The sequence below is a fragment of the Channa argus genome, chromosome 2, assembly GCF_033026475.1.
Source record: "Channa argus isolate prfri chromosome 2, Channa argus male v1.0, whole genome shotgun sequence".
In the NCBI taxonomy this organism is placed as follows: domain Eukaryota; kingdom Metazoa; phylum Chordata; class Actinopteri; order Anabantiformes; family Channidae; genus Channa; species Channa argus.
The window spans coordinates 22,963,628-22,980,457 of NC_090198.1; the positions used below are offsets into that span (position 1 = coordinate 22,963,628).

Here is a 16,830-nt window from a genome sequence, read left to right on the forward strand (position 1 = left end):
TGGCTAAAACAGACCAAAATCATTACATTTTATATAATAATAGAGGAGTTACATGTTCAAGAGAGTCTTTTGCACATATCATGTTTGTATGGCATATCTATGTTTACCCTTAAATAGCTACTGCTGACATTAATAACCATTTACTCTTATTTCTTAAGTAGACTGAGGGTACAAAGAGAGTAAAATTTGTTCCTTCATTTAGACATTTAATTAAGTATTTAAAACAGAACAGAGTCCGAACCTGGTAAATTTAAAATTTAAATCAACCAACTACTTTAGATCTTTATGTACTAAGGTCCTCAGACTTAAAATAGAGAAGTAAAAAGTAAAAAAAAAATAATTCTCATTTCATTTAAAGACACTAGCTGTTTCTTGCTAGCCTCCTGGCTCTATACTCAGCTTTGCTGATCTAATGTGGACCGTCGTGTTCAGGCATTTCCATTAACAGCTGCCTTTAGTACCCTTCACAAAATATAGCTCTGGACATTATCATGAATGCATTATATGTATTAACATAGTGTGAGTATACTATGGTACTGCTGGACACCTTAACAAGATGTAGCTAGACCTACTCCTGATTCCTGACAGAGTGGAAGGCCTACATCTACTGGCCAATGCAAAAACTTCTACTTCTCAGTCATAAAATCACTGTCAAACAAAAAAACATAATGAAATCATTCTAATACATACTGGATTGCAATACCAAATTCATTAACATAAAATGTTGCAAATATACTTTAGGCCTACATATTTATATATTTTAACAATAATAACCTTAATGATACACAGATTTTGAATTAGGCTACTAATTTAGATCAGTCATTTGTGACAATGTGAAGACGTTCATTGGTTCTTTGATTTAAAAAACTACAGCCATAAGAGGCAAACTGTTTTGTAACCCAAAACCAGTTTCCGACATGCATTTCCATAATAATAGTCATGTAAAACTACGGATATGCTTGCTAATTTATATTATAGCGGTAATACAAACATTAAAAACTATCAATTCTTTAATACGTAAACAAAGATGAATGAAGTTGGATGGAAGCACGGACGGAATTAAACTACTACTGCTTCCGGTTTTTTCCGAAATGGCCAATTTTCCTTTTTGCTCGGTAAAATCACATAAAAACACGTATAGAAATATAACACAATGAATCTGATCTACTAACACGACAGAAATGTGGTACACTGGATCATCTCTGAGACAGTTGTATGTAATTTTATTTTGTTCGTGTTTCCACTCTTTCTTGTAGATAGGGGAATGCTTCCTTAAATACTCTTTGATTGCACATCTGCTCGACCATTGGCTGGCGATCTCATATCCCACAATCCACCGCTTTGTAACTTCCTTTTTCCTTTCGGCCATTTTCCTCCCTCGTAGGTATGTGAAATTATTCTCCACAGACTTTAAACTAATCTGTTTTAATCCTTGGCATATTATCAGTTTTCAAAAAATTCTCTTAGAATTTGAAATAGTTTGTTTCATCACCTTTGAATTAAGGTGATTATTGTTGAAGTTTTCCTCGCTAAAATACTGAGTAGCAGTTGTTTTAGTATTGATGATAATCAAGAGGTGCTGTCAGCATTGTCGCTATAGGCCAAGTTTTCTTCCACCACAATTTATTAATGTTCTCCTAAATAAAAAGTAGCTTATGTGTTGAATGCCGAAATAGTAAAGACTGGAAAATAAGGCATGCTGTAACGTAATTTGTCCATCATTTTGTCCTTAGTTGGATAACATGTTAGCTTAGCATTGCTAACATCGCTATGTACCGGCATGATAGCCCACTAATGTCCCTGTGCCATGCTGTGTTGCAGGGAAGTAGGCAGCCATGGCCCCCAGCCGGAATGGAATGATTCTGAACCCCCACTTCCACAAAGACTGGCAAAAAAGAGTGCGCACCTGGTTTAACCAGCCAGCCAGGAAGATCCGCAGGTGAGTGCTGCTTGGTGTTTTCAGGATAGACGCTAACTCCATCCAATAAACCCCAGCCACCGTTTTTCTATGTGTAATAGAGCGAAACTTACTGTTAATTTAGTTGTTAGTAAAAGATGCAAATGTGAGAATGGAATCTAAAATGTCAATTTGTAGTAAGTTTCTCATGCTATTTAGTTAGTACCTTGAGCTCTGAAATTAGCTTATAGCTTTTTTTTTTTTAAAGACCGTGCAGATAGTAAGTTACTTGTTGGCTGGGGACACATCAGGTGTTGTATCTGTTAAAGCAGTGTTATTAGGTTGCTATATGCTATAGTTTTAAAAAGAATTAGTAAATTTATACAAATGTGTAAAATATCCTGCGTGAATGGGCCTGCATCTGCTTTTTTGATGGAAGACTGGGTTTAGCAACAGTATTGAGATTCCTTTGTGACATAATTTGGGTTAAACAAGGCCAGACTGTTTTAAATCTGATTAAATTTCAGTTTGGTTAAACACATGAATTTTCAGTTTGAAGCCCCTTTTTTTTCTTTTCCCCAGAGCAAAGCATCACACCAAGCATTATGTTTGATGTTAAACTTAGTTATCTAGTAAATTGCTCATTAAAAATTATAAAAATAAAATTGTAATTTTATTTTTAATTTATAAAGCCTTTATTATTAATTTATAATGCATTACAATTATAAAATATTTACCATTTTGCTTAATTTGTTTGACTAAGACCTCTCTTTCCTCAGGCGAAAGGCTCGTCAGGCCAAAGCCCGGCTAATTGCTCCCCGTCCTGTCGCTGGACCACTGAGGCCACAGGTCAGATGTCCCACAATCAGGTATCACACCAAGGTTCGTGCCGGACGTGGCTTCACTCTGGAGGAACTCAAGGTAATGCTTTTTAGTTGTCTATACCTAGCTTTATTTCATATGCAGGAATGTTTCAACAGTAATATGTATCATTCTTAATGGGCAAAACTGGCCAGTTCCTAATGCCTTTATCAAATCTAAATGGTTTCTAGTCCTGTATCATTTTTGTTGGTTTGTTTTTAAAAGGTGCAGTTAAGTAGTTACTATATGTTGACATGTAGGAGATCCTGATTGTTTTTTGGGATTCAGGGCGTATGGCAAAGTTTCAGCACTATACAGGCCTTTAAAACTGGGTTTTCACAGGCAGACTCAAATTTGAGTGTCATGAGCAATTACCAGCAAAGTCTTGTGCATCGCAGTCAAGATGGTGATTAAATAGAACGCCGTAAATCAAATGATGGCAAATGTGGACTGCTGGGTTAAAACATTTGTATGTAATTTTGACTCAGACTTTGTCAACAATAAGTTGTTTATGTTGTCAGGTGCATGTGGTTCAAAAAGAACATGAAGCACGTGGAGCAGTTGTCTGCCACTTGTGGATTTATCTCCATTCACATTAAAACCAATAGACGGGGAACTACTGAGCCTACATGGAACACCAACAACCAAGCCAACTTAAAAAAAAAGAGAGGGAGAAGATGACACGTTTACTAAACTTGCTCTTTCAGTAGGGATGGATGGCCAAAATGGAGACTGATTTACTTGGGTAAATGTAGGGCTGGTCCCAAAAACGTGTAGTTTTATTAATGTGGCTTTTCAGTAGAAATGCTATTGACAAGTACTGTGGGTGCAAATCAGAAAAAGCTCAACCTTTTCGTGATGAATCATGCATCCCACCCCATCAATACTCCATAGCTTTTTAAGAACACAAACTGCTGCTCATGGCCTTAATCTTTATGCCAGTGTGTACTTTGCCTTTTCTACCATGTACTTGCCTACTGTGGGAGTAAGGCTAAATGACTGCATCACCTCAGAATGTTTGGACTAGTCATTTTTCTGTTTGTTTTCTCTTCACAAGAAGTGGGCTGAAACAGGAGTTGCTCTTCTAAACTGTTTTGTAGAGTTTGTCATATGTAGATGCTGTCGGCGTGATTCATTCTTAATTTCAACCCCACAATCTGAAATGGCCGTGTTTAACTGAAAAAACTCAATTTCATTTTCAGGAGTAGCTGAGTTTGACCAAAAGTTTCATTCATTTTTAGTCCAATGACATGCCACCCTTCTAAATTGACACATTTTTGTTCATACCAAGACTGACCTGTTATTAGACTTATTTTATTAAGTTGAAGGTTTGAATCATTAATGAGATGCATGTATTTACTCTTAATTATTTGCTCTTTTAAAAGCATTTTATGTTAATGAGGTAAATGGCTTGATTGGATTTGGAAAATTACTGTGGAGCTTGCTTGCAGTTTACAGTGGACCGCTGTCCACAAATTACTTGGGTCTGCATGTCATTAGTGAGTTGTGGCATGTTGAAAATGTATCTTATGTGTTTACTGTAACAGCAGTCAGATGATGACAAATCTCCGGAATCGCTGTATTTCTTTGATGAATACTTTGAACCCTTTTTCTGATGACTGTTTTTTGTTACTCCAAAAAAACTGTTTGTCACGTCACATGGACAATCAAATTTTAAGTTTTAATGTCCAACTTTTCATGTGCTTGGCTCTACTTGTAGGCGGCTGGTATCCACAAGAAGACAGCCCGCACTATTGGTATCTCTGTTGACCCCCGTCGTCGCAACAGGTCTACAGAATCTCTTCAGGCTAACGTGCAGCGCCTCAAGGAGTACCGATCCAAGCTCATTCTGTTCCCCAGGAAGGCTACTGACCCCAAGAAGGGAGACAGCACTGTAAGTATCATTTTCATGTTGTCACATGCACCTAGTGCAGTATTAGAAGAAACAAAACATGCTGGTGGTAGAATAAAGTGGCTGCTAAAATGATCAGGTGTTTGTTTGTTTTTTCCTTTTTTCCCCCCAAATTAAACCGTTTCAGGAGTTTAACGGGATATTTCATGTCTCAAACTTGAAATATTGCAAGAACAGTTTTGTTAATGCTGCTTTTTATGTAAATGTAATGTATGTTTTGAGTTTAAACTTCAATCACATTTCAAAATAAATAATTATGTAAAGAATGCAGTTCAGGGTTTTGAGAGATTATTCGGCTGTTACGCAAAATATCACATTGGCCTATAATGTTAGAGAAACGTGCAGAAACTGGCATATCAGAACATCAGTGCAGATGACAGCCGGACTGACTATAATTTAAAATCACCTTAATTCAGCATTTGTTACACCTGTATTGAGTAAATCCATAACAGCTGCATTTTGGTCTTAGCCAGATGTTTGTAATGATGTCACAGGTTTTGGTGGGAAATACAGATGTTTTGTGTATCCTTTAAGAGTTAACTGTCAACTATAACATTTTCAGGAGGAGGAACTGAAGATGGCCACTCAGCTCACTGGTCCAGTTATGCCCATCAAAACTGTAAGTTGTAATTTCCTGAAAGACATTGCTAGTATCTAACTTAACTGTATGGAATGTAACCCACTAATCCAATGTTATCCACTGTTAGGATGGATTACATTGAGATTGCTAGAAATTAATGTTTGTGTCGGGGAAAGTTTGAAATGTATTATTTATTCCATATTACATAGCAGGTAACCTTGGACTGACTTTTGTAGTTTGCTGTTCTTTCCTGGGCCATAATTTCATCAGTGACGGCGGTTCAGCAATAGGGTTGTTTTGCTTCACAGCAATTGGATGATGACAAATCTCTGTGACCTATTTGTTTGTTTGTTTTTTGTTGATGAAAAATTTGAAACATTTTCCTGATAACTGCTTTAAAAAAATCATTTAAAACAAAGTGGTTGTCAAAAAATTAGATGCTCTAAAATTGAACTGGACTCACTCATATTTTAACATTATACTGGCTTTATCAGAAAGTGAATCATTAGAGTAAGTGGAAATTTAAAGCAAGTGTTATAAATGTCATGACGTTATGTCGTCTTTTCAGGTGCACAAGAAGGAGAAGGCCAGGGTTATCTCTGAGGATGAGAAGAACTTCAAGGCGTTTGCCAGCTTGCGTATGGCCCGCGCCAATGCTCGTCTGTTTGGCATTCGTGCCAAGAGAGCTAAAGAGGCTGCTGAGCAGGATGTGGAAAAGAAGAAGTGAAAATAGTCACTAAGGAACTTTGCAAAATAAAGTGTTTAAAAAAGATGAATGGGATAATGTCGTGATTGAGATCATATATGGATTGACAGGTTGCAGTCAGATGTTGTGATTTGATAGAATAGAGGCACATTTCTGACTGAGGGTAATGAGTAGTGTAAATGCCTAGATCACACAGCCATCATCTGATTTTAAAGATTTATAGGTTTCAAATGTGATTCGATAACTGGATTCAGATTACAGCTCCTAGCATGACTGTCAGAAGTAAATACATTAACTCAGTAATGAGAATATAATGGTTTGTCATCTCAGATGTTAAATACAGTTGGAATGACAAATTGTCTTCAAGACAAGAGCACAAAAATGAAAATGTACAGATTCCTCCAAAAACCTTCCTGTAAGAAAAATGGCCAAGCCAAGCAAATATCCATATCACAGCAAACATTTTAACTTGCAGGGAAAATGCAGGTGTTGGTGAAAATATTAATGATGCCTCTGAAAGCAAAGCGCCTAAATTCAATTTAACCATCATTCATTTTATTATTCACACCTGTGCTTTTCCTACTGTGATGTCAATATGTCTTCTGAGGAGAAAGGCTTGAACAGGTTTTAAGAGGTTTCTGAGCACAGGACAGATGAGTGAAATTAAAGGTGATCGTAATAGATCAACGGCTCTCTGCTCGTCCCTTCAGTGGTCACCACAGAGGAACACGTTCCATATGTTGATTTGGCATGTGTTTTTATGCCGGATGCCATTCCTGCCGCAACCCTCCCATTTTTTTGAGCGGGTTCGGGACTGGCACCAAGGTTGCCCTTGGTGGCTGGGGAGGACACCTGGTGGGGTAGGATTCAAACCCGCTTCTGCATCCCAACCCTACCACTGATCCACCAGGCCCCCTATTTCCCCTCATAATACACAATTTCATTTATTTTAGTCACATAGTTGCAGCAGTAGGTGGCGCTAGAGGCACAAAATGTATAGTAGCCCATCATTTGAGATATGATTATTAAAAGTGTTGACTAATAGGAATTGTAAAATATCCAGGTTTTTAAAAGGTTATTAACCAGACATCTAATATTAATATTAACCAGTCTGAGTGTCTAAACCCAGCAAAGCGAGTCAGATATGACTGATCATATTTTACACACAGAATTTTGACCTCCAGTCAATAAAACCCTCAAGGAGGGTCAGGAATGATTGAATATGGAACCAGGTTTTAAAAAAAAAAATAAAGATCCCAGTGGGGCAGTTTCAAACTCGGCCCCTTCAGGGGGGGAAGTTGAATTTTGATTTTCACACTCAAGGTTACGTGCTGCCAGCTGTTCTGGACATGTCTATTGATGTTTATGAACTTAATACTACATATAATAAAACAGTGTCTAATTTTTACACAAGTTCGTTTAGTTTTTGTGGAACGTTATCCAGTTTTTTAAAAATCTCTGTGTGCCAAAAGTATGTGAACCCTGTCCCTTAAGTAACAATTGTGACACTTTTGCAGCAATAACTTAAACTAAATATTGTAAGTATTCTGCCATGCACATAATTGTTATTCACTGTCATCCTGATGGTGGACTCATTAATATCAGCCACTGCATATCCACTTTAGTTTCCTAGGCATTACCCTGGGGACCTCCCGGACTATTACACCTTGCTCTTAATGAGATCTCCGCTAGTCTACAATGTCGAGGAGTGTTGAATGTGTTCAATTTGTACATGATCTACCAGAAGTTGGCTGGTGAGTGCCAACAAATCTTTTTCTACCTTCTCTTCAGAAATCTATATTTAAGTCATGGGACACTTCTTCAAATCTGTGTTAAATTCAGAACCACACCTGGTCACTGATTGAAACATCGGACTCTATTTTCCTCTTCAAATGAACTGATAATCCTAGAAGATCACATATTTTTGCCGCACGCAATTTTCTTTAGTAATTTAATGAAATTCTGGGAAAATCTGAACAATTTTTACATCATATCTATGCAGAAACAGAAAACTCTAATTTTCACCACTTGTACATGTTGAGTGTACTGTAGTGTTCAGATAAGATGAAGTTAATAAATAAAAAGTTAATAACAGAAGCAGAAAAACGTAGTGTTGTGTGAGATTTCCTAACAAACAAACCCATCATTCATTACTGCTTTAGATGAAGTCCACTTCCAGCAGTGACCCCAGGTTCCAACAGGTCAATGTCAACATCCAGAGAAAAATCAAGATGGGGGGTTTATGTGTCCTTGTCTGTCACCTTTAGTGTTTCTCTGTGCCCCACCGGCCTGAACGCACATAAATAATTCATTTTATCAAGGGGAGTGGACAGTCAAGTTGTTCTGGATCAGGAGTGATTGATAAGGCTGGAAATCGTCTGGATGTTGCTATTTAAAGTGGTCGAAGACGTTCTCAGATCGTAGTAATACCAATGCAATGCAAGTCAAACGTATGTATTCAAAATGTTACTTAAATAAATGAACTTAAGTATTATAAGCAAAATGTATTTAAAGTACTCATGCAGAAAAATGCATATGTTCTTATTAGATTACAATTACTGATGCATTCATCGGTGCATCGCTTTAATTTTATTTACTATACACACTCATTATCTTCATTATTATAATTACAATAGGTTGCAATTTACTTGTTTAAATATTTTGTATTATTGACCTGAAACTGCAAAGTAACTTGTACACCTACCATATAGATGGTATAGAGTATATTTTACAATATTACCTTTGAAATGTAGTGGAATCGAAAAGAGAAAGTACAGCAAATTAATCTGCTTTCTAAGTGTAACAGGACATAACCATTCACTTAACCACCTTTGTCTCCTAGTAGCTTGTATGAATCATATTTACCCACTTGTTGACCACAGTTTTTGTAGGTCAATAAGGCAAATATATTAATAAAAAGGGGAGAAACCTGGAGATAATGGTTCTATTGAATGAGCTGTTACTTGAAATAGAGCCTGCTGAAACTTTAGCTCAGTGCTTAGTGTCCATTAACAGTGATGCTACAGCTTCCACTGCCGTTCAGAGAGACTTCAGAATCAATACTGTGTTTGAAATTTTCCGAAAAAACCCACCTCTGCACAAAAATACCTCCACTCAAGGGACTTACTGGTGGAAAACTGTAGATGATGTTACACAAACACACCAGAGGTAGTTGGACCGAACATGCAAGTGTATCGGGTAAAAACAAAAACATTACTATTTGGGTTATTGTATTATTGTAATATGGTCAGCAGCACCACGGATGTGACTATGGAGAAGTAGCAGAGGGAATCTGAATAGATAATCCATGTGTAAACGCAGGGGACATCCTGTGAGGTGTTGAACTGACGCAGCAGCAGCAGCAGATGGCTGTTGTTTAGAGCTGTGGCATAACAGGGCTCAGGTGCAGAAGCTTTCTACTGACTCTGAATACTGAAAACTGCATTAGACTTTAGGTGAGGGCCTTGACGGAAAGCAGCAAGTTTCTATGTTAAACACAGTGTGTGCAAAAAACATGCATTAGTTTGTTTGTTACAGGGTGATTAGCCCCAGCGGAGGCAGTGATTAAAACCCAAGGAGCCAAATGTTTTATTTTTTAAGTCTCTTGGAATAATCTGATTGAACTCCCTGTCTGTCTGCTGCAACATGATCATTTTACCATCTGAAAGCTCCTGAGTGGTTCAACTCTCAAAGAATCAGCTGCTGAAGTGAAAGACAACATAGTAATGCTGCAAAGCTTTAATGAAAAAATGTTCTGACCGAAGGACTCGTTGAGATTTTTTAACCTTCAGTGCTGAAACCTACACATTTTTGTTCCCATGAAGTGAACGGTAATTAAATGCCAAACACACAATGTGCTTCAACGCAGTCTGTTTCACGCTTTACCCTGATGATCCCGAATCTGTCACATAGTTTTAAGTTGCTTTGTTTTTCATGGCCTTTGCTGCTGTGTTGCAGAAACTTGAGAGCTGCTGTTTTCTCAGAGCGATCTATAAATGTTACGCAATGTCTGGAAATACATTCATGAAAATAATACATTTGTGGGTGGACTGCAAAAAGGTTCAAGCATAAATGCTGTTTAGAAACAATGCATTACATAACATACTTTCCTGTCCAATGACTGAAAAGCTATGAATCAGTTTCTGATCATTTTCATGTGAGTGACATTAGACTTGGTTACAGTAGGTGCATGTGTATGTGCTTGTACAGTATGTATATATGTGTGTGTGTGTGTGTGTGTGTGTGTGTGTGTGTGTGTGTAAAGGGGAGTTCTGAGAGTCCACAGCTGTCTGGATTTCCCACAGGTTTGATTGTGACGTGCTCCTGTTAGATGATCTGTCCTTTTAACAATTATCTCTGGCATTTTTATTGCTGAGGAGACACCGTGTCAATAGGTGACTGCTTTTTTGTTTGTCTTTTCTTTCCCTTTCTTCATGACCAAATTATTATTATTACTAACACGGATGGGACACCAGACAATAGATACAAGACATTTTTCAAAGGCACAGGAAGATGTAGAGTGTGTACACACACAAAAAGTATGGATACAGATCATCTAAGCATCTGATTTTATGTTTATGTTCCTGTGTGTGGTGGAGCTCATAAACCTTGTTGTTGATAGTAAAAGTTCTGAAAAGAGACAATGTGAACAATGCAAACAGCTGATGTGACAGCTGGAACATCTGTGAATTTACAATCACCAGATACTATATACACAGATGTCGACTACATGATTCTGTGCACAGATCCGTGTTATTTGTATTATTACTGTTTGTCCTCCCGCATGATTGTATTTTGTGCCTTTTTGATTTCCAATTTCCCATATACATGAGTGTGGTCAGACTTTGTTTAAGGAGTGGTAGGTGGATTCTATACAGTCACAGTTTAACTTCTTCTGTCATCAAATCACACAAGGCCATGTCAAAATAGACCAGCAGGCTTATTTCTGGCTTGTGTGTCAGATTTTATGCCGTGTGCTTCAGTGTGGCGTTGCAGTAGTCTGGTTTTCTGTTTTCCAGGCTCGATTTTGAATTGAACTCCAAATTACTGAGTCTCAGCGAAAAGCCCATCTTTGCATTTGCAGCTGGACTCTCTCCACTCCTCCATCTCTACAAGTCGAGCCCACTCCCTCCTCACCCGTCTAACCAATGAGTTTCTGCGGTGAAAAAAAAAATAAAAATCAGGCAGTGTGTTATGGGAGCGGATTGAACAAGTGTGTGTAAGAGTGGGGATCAACGACAGGTAGGAAGTGACTTTCTCTTTTGTTCCTGTTGGGTTTTGCATTTCTCTAACAGCAGACTTTCACACTGGGGGAATCAGGCGCAGTTTCCTGTGTTTGGATCAGCTGCAGATTGTCTAATATGAAGTGAGTAGTGAATGACAAGTCATCATTCCGTTAACCAGTGGTGGGGTTTTACGGTTTTACGGTATTACAGGTTAGCAGCGGGCTTGATTTTCTGTGCTGCATTATTAACTCACCGTTTAGGAGCGTTTCCTTATTTCGCTTTCATGAAGTTGTCACAATGAATCGGCAGCGTTTCGCTCCTCATCAGACGCGTTGCTTCTTCTGCACATTTTAACATTACAAGTTGGGATACACTTGTATTTAATATCTCGTGATACTGGCTGTATTTCGAGCTGTCTTGGGTGCACTTTGACATTTTTGCTTTGGGGTAACATCTGGTTTCCACACTCCACAGCTGACTAACGCCAAGGGCGCTGTCCGTGGTGCTGAAAGCCAAACCTACACTTGCACGTTCGTCTATTTTTAATGTGACACTTAAGTAAATGTGCTGGTGGAGATGCTGAACCTCCGATCCCACACTTTCTTCTCCCTTTAAACTGTTAAGCGGGGTCAGAAAACCTTTCAGCAGTGGACACTTAAGCAGGGAGGGGGCTTGTACATTGGAGCATAAACAAATCCAACTCCTTTTGTCAGTGTTGTCCTCAGAGCAATAAAGACACTTAGACATGTGCCCTTTGGACTCCTGATTTAATCAGCTACTTTCTCCTGGTTCCTGTTGTTGTACACGAGATTTGAAGCCTGTTATGTCACATTTAGAGTTGGAAAGTGGATAAAAACAGTTAAGGGAGTATTTGGAAAACAAATGTAAAAATATATATTTATTGAAAAGCAGTGACACCCTCCATTGATCTTTATCAATGGAGGGTGCGCACTGCAAGCACCACAGTTGACCATCTTAAATGAATCTTTCTGAATGAAGTACAGCCCGGCCACCTTCATGTCCAGTCTGTCATCATTAAGACGAGACAATATTCTTCACTAGGAAATTACTCTGAAAGTCAGTAATAAGAGCTCGGGTTTGGTTTGGTCCCCTGGGACTCAACAGGACTCTCTGTTCTTTTTGTGAAATCTCTAACAAGTCACAGGAGCCTGTTTCCAGTGAGCGTTTCAAGTCTTTACTGAGATCCATCAGCTCACCACTACGTAGTTCCCATTGCTTGGAGCTATACCAGCAGCCTCACATCGCACCACTTCGCTGGCTGACAGCTCCTCTCACCCTAAGCCAAGATGAATGACATTCAGGAGGCCACCTCCCCAGCAACCAGCCTCAGTGGTCCGGCTACCTGTGTCACCAAAGTCGAGCTGCGGGTGTCTTGCAAAGCTCTGCTGGACCGAGACACGCTGAATAAGTCAGATCCCTGTGTCATACTCATGGTACAGACCAACGGACAGTGGACAGAGGTAAGTCCTCTTATTTTCTTCAGTCTGACATTGTTTGGGCAAAAGTTTGAGGCTGATATCTCCTTTTTCAACAGGCCTATAGACAGAAGTATTGCTTTAAAAATGAATCCAGCATCTTTTATTTACCTCATTATGTACTGTTAAACTGTATTTTCATTAAATGATATGAACACATGATTGAACGCATAAACAACCATGCTTATACACACACATGAATAGGAATAAAAAATTACAGCACCTTGCGATGATCTGAACAACATGTTTTACTGTGGTTGCAGAAAGTCATCGAGCACAGTTCCTCAGCCTTTGAATCTGAAAAAGCTGAGATTTTGTGATTAAACAGCAGTGGTGTGTGAAATATTGTGTGTGGGATTATTTTGTTCTACCTCACTCTAGTTTTCCCCAAACCCGTGTAGTCGTACAATATCAACCAGGGAGATGCATCTGTTAATGGTTTGGTGAACTTGCAGCTGTTTTTCCTGTCTTACATAACGGCCTTGTGATTCTGAATTACAAACTACAAATGCAGCCTACATTTCTCTACATTTCAACACTTGTAAAATAGATTGTAGTTTTGTAGTTTTCAGTGGTCTGTGGGGACAGACAGTGCTTCGTGAAATGCAATGGAAAGAGTTGAAGTCTATCTGAAAGTGTTTACTTTCTTTGTCTAAATTAGACTCTGGGCAGCAAGTCTCTCATTTCCTTGTTAATTAATTTGTTTAGTTCATGAAGGAAAACTGAAACACAGGTCTCCATTAGGTAGAGGATGTGTTAAATGTGGCTGAGGAGATTTAATTATGTATATAGATTTTCCCCTGCAATTCTTCATCCAACAAAAAGCTAGAAAATGGGAGATAATAATTAACTGTGACCCAGCCAGAATCTATATGAATGTCTCAGTGGGTGGAGGGAAGTAGTTAAGTGCATTTCATCAAATCCAAGATCACACTGAGGTGCTTTACAGATGAATGACAAACTTATATTTATAGAAAAAAAAGTGAAACTAACTGAAATGGAATAATAGAAGTGCATATAGTGGGTATGTGCAAAAAACAACAGTTAAATGTCCAAATATTATGTACAATGTATAAGGGAATACAACATTTTGAAGCAAGACCACTGTGTTATATTATTAGTACTAGACTTAAGCACAGTTTCAGATGTTCGTGAGTGTTCTCCTTTCATGCTGTGTAATTGTACTCCACTGCTTTGTTTCTCACCTGTAAATCTAGCAAGATCAAATATTCACACAGGTCAGTCTGTGAACCTTGGAATAGATCATTTGTATGTTTGTGTAGTAGTGCTACTACTTCCTCTGCATCTTTCTATCCATCTGTGAATGTGTTTTCTAGTCCTTTGCTATCAAACACATCAGTCCTGGGAGGCACCATTGCTTGTGCAAATTGCTGACTTACGTCACCAACTGAGTAAAAGCTGAGCCCACTCACATCACCATCATATCGCCCTCTTTCTTATCTGAGCTCATATTGTATGGTCCTACTGACTTGCGAGTACTGTGTTATTTGTTGAATTTACCTCATTGCTACCTTAGTTAACCACCTGTTCGCTTCCAAGGACAAATGCAGACACAGGGTGGAGTTGACTCAAATTTTCATCTGCAGCAGATTTCTGTTTTCTATTTGTATAAACTAGGCTCTACAGGCTTCCATCACCATGGGTTAATTCCAAACCTGATCTTTCTGAGCTATCTAACTCATGCTGCAGGGGCTTGTTGGAAAATACCACCTACCTGACAGAACTAATTGGAGAAAGCCTTAATTTCCCATATCTTGATCTCTCTATAGTTCTGGCCCCAGACCAACTACAAACAGACTTCAGCACAACCTGTCCTTGTAGCTCTGATTAGCTTTCTTCAAACAGACTCATCCAAAATCTGTCCACCCAGATGGTTCAAAGAGAGAAGGAGAAGGCAAGATAAGACAATAAAGAAATACCAGGGTGAATGAGGCTGTGGAAGCCAAGTCCTTGCTGTTGGTTTGTTTTCTTTCTTACTGATGTTTGCCAGGAAAAATAGAAACAACAGAGCAATGTTTTGTCATTCTCTGACCAGCAAATCGAACTGCGAATTGGCAATAAGGAAAGCAAGAAAATAACATCATTATGTGTAGAAGCGCACTGAATGCTGAAAAAGTCTGGAGCAGGACAGCCATTCAAATAAAGGGTTTATCTGTACATACGTGTTTTAGATGCCCCTTCTCAGGATACAAACTGACAACAGTGTGAAACAAGAATAAGAAAAAACCCAAAGACATTTAGTGAACGAGTGTAGATTTTGCAATGCAGTTAACATGAGTTACATACAAATAGGGGAAAAATTCTATATAAAAGGACAAAGTTCATGCAAATGCTTCTACACAGGTAGGGGGCTTCATCCTGGCATGGCCATGGTCACTTTGTCCCAAATAAGTTAATCTGAACCATCACCATCATCTCAGTCTGAATTAACATATGGACATGATATCAACCCTGTTTTGTAGCTGACACAGTCACTTGGGATGTAATTTAATATAAATGTTTTTGTGCAAAACTTTGATTTAAGGGAAAACATAACATAACATAACTTAGACAAGAGATTGTCTATAAAGAAAACAAAAATAACAGTTATGTTAAAAGTTTTAACATTATAAAACCTACCTATACTAAATCACCCAGCAGCTCTCCAAGTGTGCCATAATTACAATAATCCATAACAATTCCGTGCACCATTGTGTTCTAATATATTATAGCACACAAGGTGTAAGCTTATACTAAATAAGATATTCCTCCTGCATCATAGTCATAATAATAATCATTCATAAAAATCGGAAACAGGTTCAAGAAGGATAACTTATTAACTTTATGCTAAAACCATCTGGAGAGGTCGTCTAAAATGTTTGTATCTTATTTAAATTGGAGAGAGGTAGTTTCAGCTGTTCTAACTCACCAGAATTCTTCTGAAGTTCTTAAGAATTTGTACTTGTTGTAAAAGTGTATGGGTATTGATATTTTATTATTTGTTACCAAGTTATAATCAACCATTTCCAAAATATGTGTTTAGTGTTTAGGGACTCCAAAAGATACTAATATGAACTAATAAATCAGCTCCAGACTGTACCTCTTGATGGGGCTCGTCTCCTCTGTGCCGTATTGTTAGATTAAGGTTCCTGTTCTAAATTTGCGTCAGAAACTGAACATCATATGCAGGAAACAATAACATAAATACATTATGATGCAAATTCAGAAACTTTGTGTGTGTTTACTCTTTTTTTTTGTCATTACTTAATGATCTAAAGCTCTGTAAATTTAAATATGCTCAGTGATGATTTGTCCATGTGACAAATAGGACATGATAAAAGTCTTCAGCTGTGTGAGAGCAGTCTCCTACATCATGAACAGATGGGGCCTCAGAGACCTCAGCCTTTCCTTGTCAGACAGTCAAAGACAAGTGTGGACAATCTCTGCGCTCAGATTAAATGTCAATGCCTCCAGTCTTCTATTACATCCCCCTCTTGTCAGAACATAATAACATTCGTCCTTCTGTATAGGCTGCTAGTCCTCAACATATTGTGCATGCAAAGACAAATGTGTAGTAAGTGGTATTTTTCAACAGTAGGGGTTTGGGAGGTTATGCTTTCATCTTGGAAAAAGATTAAGTCCCCTAGGTTCTACTTTTCTTTAATCACACACACACACAGTGAGTTGTAATAAAAGTAGTTAAAAATTCTATTCTGTTTTTTCCCAAAGCTGGACAGGACAGAAGTGATCAAGAGCAACTTGCATCCAGTCTTTGCCAAGGTTTTCTCACTGGACTACTACTTTGAGGAGGTTCAGAAGCTGCGATTTGAGGTCTACGACATTCATGGCACTCACAGCATTGGGACCCGTGATGATGACTTCCTGGGTGGGGTGGAGTGCACTCTTGGCCAGGTACACAAATGCTTTTTGTCTTGTTGATTTTTTATAGTTGTGTATTTCCAAAAAACACAGATATTATGTTAAACAAAATTTAAGTTCTATTACAAAATCCTTTTGCAGAAAAATAACGACATGTAAAGAAAAACAAAATTGCAAATAATTGACAATTGTTTGAAACGTATTTTTGAAATATATCAATGTGGAAACATTTTCCTTTTTTCATTTTTAATTTAATGCTCTAACTCTAATGCAA

General features: G+C 38.1%; 2 protein-coding genes and 1 non-coding gene across 8 annotated transcripts in view; all 3 read left to right on the plus strand.

The window, feature by feature from the left end:
• Positions 1 to 1,278: 1,278 nt before the first annotated feature.
• rpl13 (ribosomal protein L13) lies at positions 1,279 to 6,022 on the plus strand. The gene is made up of 6 exons (XM_067496526.1): positions 1,279 to 1,384; positions 1,822 to 1,939; positions 2,677 to 2,818; positions 4,479 to 4,652; positions 5,233 to 5,289; positions 5,819 to 6,022. Exons 2-6 carry the CDS (start codon positions 1,836 to 1,838, stop codon positions 5,975 to 5,977), a joined length of 636 nt encoding a protein of 211 aa, XP_067352627.1. The 5' UTR covers positions 1,279 to 1,384; positions 1,822 to 1,835; the 3' UTR covers positions 5,978 to 6,022.
• LOC137123082 (small nucleolar RNA MBII-202) lies at positions 4,314 to 4,392 on the plus strand. Its single transcript, XR_010913802.1, has one exon. It is a non-coding gene; the product is annotated as a small nucleolar RNA MBII-202 (small nucleolar RNA).
• Positions 6,023 to 11,050: 5,028 nt separating the features above from the next.
• Positions 11,051 to 16,830, plus strand: part of cpne7 (copine VII) — a 31,502-nt gene continuing 25,722 nt past the window's right edge. For 3 of the 6 annotated variants that reach the window (XM_067496529.1, XM_067496534.1, XM_067496533.1), the window contains exons 1-3: positions 11,185 to 11,321; positions 12,341 to 12,662; positions 16,407 to 16,589. In XM_067496529.1, coding sequence (XP_067352630.1) covers positions 12,489 to 12,662; positions 16,407 to 16,589 — 357 coding nt within the window. In that variant the 5' untranslated portion in view covers positions 11,185 to 11,321; positions 12,341 to 12,488. Of the gene's footprint in view, positions 11,322 to 12,340; positions 12,663 to 16,406; positions 16,590 to 16,830 lie in introns of all 6 variants that reach the window. The other 3 variants (XM_067496530.1, XM_067496531.1, XM_067496532.1) reach the window with 3 other exon arrangements.